Source organism: Silene latifolia, chromosome X, assembly GCF_048544455.1.
Source record: "Silene latifolia isolate original U9 population chromosome X, ASM4854445v1, whole genome shotgun sequence".
Taxonomy (NCBI): Eukaryota; Viridiplantae; Streptophyta; class Magnoliopsida; order Caryophyllales; family Caryophyllaceae; genus Silene; species Silene latifolia.
In genome coordinates, this window is record NC_133537.1 from 17,423,405 (window position 1) to 17,429,297 (window position 5,893).

Here is a 5,893-nt window from a genome sequence, read left to right on the forward strand (position 1 = left end):
TTCAAGGTTAATAGCATGAGTTATGTGCTTCACATGCTGAGAATGGTTGGAAAAATTGGTGTGCACCTAGCTGAGTAACTAGGTTTGGTGACATGATTTATGTGCTTCAAATGTGGAACTGGTTGATGAATTAGTAAACTCACCAAGTATATAGAACTCAAAATTTCATGAAATATATGCTTGCATGTTTATATAAATTGTTTGAACATATGTCTAAAGCAGATGCCGAGACTAAACCTTGGAACCCGTCAGAGTAAGCGGGGAAGGGTTGATCCACTTGAGAGGGGGGAGGCTAGTGGACCGGTAGTACCCGCAGTTTCTGAGTACCCTTCTGTTGTTTTTGTCGACTTTAAGCAAAGGGAGCGTTTTGTAGCTTTACAAAAACGCAAGATGAGACCCACAAAGTGTATTGACACCGGTGTGCTAGAGGAGTTGGAAATAGAGACGGATGTCCGTCATATTTTCGAGACTTTGGGGTTTACGGGTTTGTACCGGCTGAGGAAGCACACTTACCCTTTTCTTACCCTAGAATTCATGAGTTCCTTTAACTATGACCCAGCGGGTCAAACTGTTGAGTTCAGATTGATGAATACCAGCTTCTTGTTGACCATGGACCTGTTTGCCTCTCACCTTGAGTTGGCCAAGCCTCCCAAGGACTCCATCACCGACATTCCAGCTGAGTGCGGCGTCTGCCGCCTAATGCCTTGCTTGACTGGGAAGCAAGCTCCCACCGCGAGCAATATGCTGATTAATGACGTTCAGCACATCACCTTGAGAATCTTTCTCCGTTCTCTTTCAAACCTCCTCTATGACCGAAAAGATATCAGTAAGTTGAATAACCATGAGGTTTTACTTTTGATGTCGTACCTCAATCCGGAGCGGGCCAAGAAAGTGGTCTTTAATGCTCCTTCCATAGTTTGTGCTGCTCTTGCCTTGATGGCTTCCTCTAATTCTCGGACACTGAGTGTGGTGCCATTGCCACTCGGTTAGAATGAAAAGCTAACCTCCTTTGAGGCTTCTTCGGCGTACGTGCCTCTAGCTACCCCCGTGCCTACCATGGATCGTGAGTACTATCTCGACTGAAATGGTTGAGAACATTGGCCGACGGTAGCCTAGCATGGAGAGTGCTTGGCATGAGTTGGATGAAGATTCCAGCTCCCGAGCACCTCCCACCCACGAGCCCTTGGGAACCGGCAGTGGTGGATTTGTGGATGGGGACGATGAGGAGGAGGAGGAGGAGGATGAGGATACACCCCGCCAGCTGCAGACCTATCTCATTGATGGCACGATCCTCCAGGAGATGCCGGAGCCGACGAAGGGAGAGAATGCGGAAGTCCAGAGGGTGGAGAGACCCAGAGTGGTGAGGGGACCCCGTCGAGTGAGGGAGAGGGCCTCGGGGACTAGGCCACAGCCGGAGGCACCGCAGCAGCAGCAGCAGCCTTTCCCGTACTACCCTTACCTTGACACCCCGGAGACGCGATCCAGTTACCTAGCGGAGAGAGTGTCATCTACCTTGACCCTCCGGAACATGCACGAGATGGCGTACGCTCAGGGGATAGGTACAGAGGGACCGCATCCAGTTTGGTGGAGTGGAGTTGGGGACTACTCGGGGGTATTCCATTCCTACGGGGTGGAGCAGTCGACGTGGGGGACACCTCAGTCCTTCCCTTACGGCGGCTTGACTCCATGGTACGCAGGCCCTGGAGAGAGGAGGAGGAGCAGGAGTGGATGCGGGGATTGGGACATCAGGAGCTGGTACTTCGGGTGGTGGTGATGATGAGGTGATGTTGGAGCAGCAGCAGCAGGAGGAGTGATACTCCTCGTTCTTATATTTGTTGATAGTAGTTGATGTTAGATGGTAATGTTGTTGGTAGACTTTGGTAGCTATTTCCTTTTATTGTTCAGACTTAGTCGGATTTGTATGATTGGCCATAAGGCCGGAATTGCTACTCTAACTTTTTGCAGGATTATTGAGAGTCGGGGCATCATCCCGACTCAACTTATGTGACAATCATGTGTTATATGTTGGCTTACGACGGTTATGAAAAGAGCTTGACCTGCAGGTACTCGACAGAGTACCCCACACTCTATCGAGTAGCTGCAGGAAGGGTAGTAAAGAGACATTCTGATCTCGAGCTACTCGATCGAGTAGCCAAGACACTCGATCGAGTAGCATGGCACTCGATCGAGTACCGCTAGTTACTCGATCGAGTAGCGCTGTTACAGGGGGTTTTTGAAAATTGAAAATGTTCAATCGTTTTATAACGGCAAGTTTAATGTTTAATGTGGTTATTAGTGCGTAGTAACACCTTTGAACTGTTACATTCTTATGTTGGAAGTCGTGCTTAAAGTTTATAAGCGTATTGGTCACAATTAGTAAAGTGTTAATAATTTCTTGTTACGATTAGTGAAGCGGTAATCATTTTCTTGTTACTTTAATATCGCATACGCCTCCTTCATTCTAATTGTCAGCATTGTAACTTCACCTAGGTTTGCGCATACCATTTTAACAGGTGTCGACAATAGTAACGAGTTATTTCGGTAACTTGCGTATGGTTTCTAACTTAACAAGTAAGTAATTAGCGAGTAATGTACACAACAAGTAATATGGTCTCCTTTAACATTAAGATACATGTATTAGGTATTACGCGTTGATATTTGGGTGGTGAACTTCGGGGACGAAGTTCCTTTTTAGAGGGGAAGAGTAATGTCGCGAAATAAAAAGATTGTTTTTGAATAATGTTTTGCTTGTTTATAATTGTTTTCGAATAATATTTTGCTGGTTTATAAAGTCATTGGTAGTTGTTTAGAATGTTGTTGGTATCATGTGTAAAAAAAAAAAAAAAAAAAAAAAAAACGACTTACTTTCTTTCTTTAATGCTTCAAAGTGTGCGTGATCATATTTGAATCATGTTGCCAAGTAACAGGGTGGCACTAGTGGTACCACATGGAAATTAATATGAAACATGTTCTCAATTGACAGTTTGATAGTTGTTATTGTATGTTGGAAGATCGTGAGCGACGATTCGCATCACGAGTCGGACGCTTTATATATATGTAAGATAACGGTCGACTGTGATAAAGGTTGCACGATAGTGGCAAGAATCGTTAGGTATAAATGTGGTCGGCGATGATGATGACATGAGGGGGAATGGTATTTTCAAGAGGTAATGGTTTGACCGGGAAGTTGGTAAGGTTGTGTTGGTTCCGTGTCGAGAGCGGGAGAGGTGAGTTGAACTTCGGGGACGAAGTTCTTTTTAAGGGGGGAAGACTGTAATACCCGCCCTTTTAGGGATCCCTTTGACCAGCGTTGACTGTCCTTGGGGGCGGGAGTAACCTTAGGGAAGTATGCCAAACCATCTTGGGGTGCGTTTTAAGAGTGGTACTCGATAGAGTAGAGGCTACTCGATCGAGTAGCTAGGGCACTCGATCGAGTAGGGGGTTACTCGATCGAGTATGTTGGGTACTCGATCGAGTGCCTGGTTTTCAGCGGGGGTTTTATATCGCGTTTTGTTAAATCCGCAAATCACTTTCGCCACTTTCCTCCTATCCTTCAGCCGCCTCTTTCCCTCCCCTTTCACCTCAAAACCTCCATGGATGTCCCTTGAAGATTCTTATGCCTTAGGAGGGCGTCCCTTGAGTCGGGTAGCGGTCTTTTGCCTTGTCTCTCCCTAGTAGGTATGTCATAATCATCATCCGTGCCTTTGTTTCCGTAGTTAGGGTTTCGTTTGTAGTAATAGATATTTGCATGATGGTAATAGGCTTTGCTTGTGCGCTGGGTGCTGTGGTTGTCGGCATGGATTGGTTGCGGATGCGTAAAGGTAGGTTCGCCTACTCAGTTGCTGTAGATCGTCTAGTGTGTCGGTTGTTGTGATAGTATTGTAGTTAGTGCTTGATATGATGATTGTGTTTGTAATTGTGCTTGTGGTTGTGTTGTTGATGGTTCTCGAGATGCGTTCTCGGCTGAGTGGGGTCACTTGCGGGAGTGATCTCACGCCCTAGTTTTGCCCTTCGTGGAACCCGCCACGAAAGGGGATGTGCACATTAATGGACAGGGTTATCGCTCGTACGTTGAGCGGGGCTTAGGTGGGAACGGCTGCGGTCCCCCACTGGCAGGGCTGGTCCAGTGGACAGTCAGTGACAGGTTTGGTTGGATTGTTGAGGTTGCAGTTGGGATTGGTGTCATTGTTTGTGTAGTCGTTTGTGGTTGTCTCGTCTTGTCTCAGTACTGACCGTGTGTGTTGTTTGTTTGTTATGTGTCTGCCGTGATCCCTTATGGTGAGCAGTCAGTCTTAGCAGGTGTTGATGTCGTGGATAGCTGGAGTCCGGGCGGGGATGAGTCTTCACGAGATATGATGGTCATAGCGAGTAGTCTTTGAGTTGTACCTTGTATTGTATTTTGGTTTGAATCACTTGTAATATAACTTAATAGTTCTCTTATTGACGTTTGGTAACTGCTTTCCTCGGGCAACCGAGATGGTAACGCCCTTATATGCTAAGGAAGGCCTGGTTAAGGCTCCTCTGAATATGGGGGTGTTACAGAATCAACACATTCTCATGCCTGCTTTTATTTCGTTGCTGCCATATCTGATACACAAGACTCAACATCATAGCAATCTGCACTCCCCTCTGCAGTATTGTTCCCATCTTATGCACACACCAATTCATCACATCCCTTACAGGGAAGCTCCAAGCAGTTTTTTTACTCAGCTCTCTTACAATTCTTTTACTGTATAAACAATCACAGAATAAGTGTTCAATGGTTTCAGAGACTAGACCACATAGATAGCACTTGTCCTCTATATCCACCCCAAATCTGGATAATCTAGCAGCTGTATTCAGAGCCGTATGAGCTACGAGCCACCCTAAGAACTGGTGTTTTGGCAGTGCCCATCCATTCCAGACTGCCTTAACCCATTGAACTCTTGGCCTAGCCCTCTAAACCAGGCATAACAACCAGCTGGAGTATATCCTCCTGGTTGAATATTCCACTGCCCATTTACATAACCAGCACTCATTTTATCCTTAACCCTGCAGATTCTCCTCTAAACCCAGCTAGAATTTGTACTTGGCTTATAATCCATCCACTCCTGACCCTTAAGGTAGTTATGTTGAACCCAATGTACCCATATTGAGTCTCTATGCACAGCTATCCAGTCAACCAATCTGCCTACCATGGCCTTATTCCAGGTTTCCTGATCTTTGAGCCCCAAACCTCCTTCATCTTTAGGCCTACATATGGTATCCCATCCCACTAGAGGAATCCTTCTATAGTCTGCACTGTTATCCCAGAGAAAGTTTCTGCAAACTGCCTCAATCCTCTTAATAATTCCTTTGGGGAGGATAAACATTGAAGCCCAATATGAATGTAAAGAATTAAGCACACTTTTTACAATTACTAACCGTCCTGCATAAGAGAACTTCCTTGCACCATATCCATGAATCCTAGCACAAATTTTATCCTATTATTATTATTGTTATTATTATTATTGTTATTATTATTATTATTATTATTATTATTATTATTATTATTATTATTATTATTATTATTATTATTATTGTTATTGTTATTGTTATTGTTATTATTATTGTTATTGTTATTATTATTATTATTATTATTATTATTATTATTATTATTATTATTATTATTATTATTATTATTATTATTATTATTATTATTATTATTATTATTATTATTATTATTATTATTATTATTATTATTATTATTATTATTATTATTATTATTATTATTATTGTTATTATTATTGTTATTATTATTGTTATTATTGTTATTATTATTGTTATTATTATTGTTATTATTATTATTATTATTATTATTATTATTATTATTATTATTATTATTATTATTATTATTATTATTATTATTATTATT

At 42.7% G+C, this 5,893-nt stretch overlaps 1 protein-coding gene across 1 annotated transcript; it reads right to left on the reverse strand.

Moving 5' to 3' along the window:
• Positions 1–4,536: 4,536 nt before the first annotated feature.
• Positions 4,537–5,351, reverse strand: LOC141616949 (uncharacterized). The gene is made up of 2 exons (XM_074434118.1): positions 5,052–5,351; positions 4,537–4,938 (listed from the first exon to the last, which is right to left on the reverse strand). Exons 1-2 carry the CDS (start codon positions 5,349–5,351, stop codon positions 4,537–4,539), a joined length of 702 nt encoding a protein of 233 aa, XP_074290219.1.
• Between the last annotated feature and the right edge of the window lie 542 nt (positions 5,352–5,893).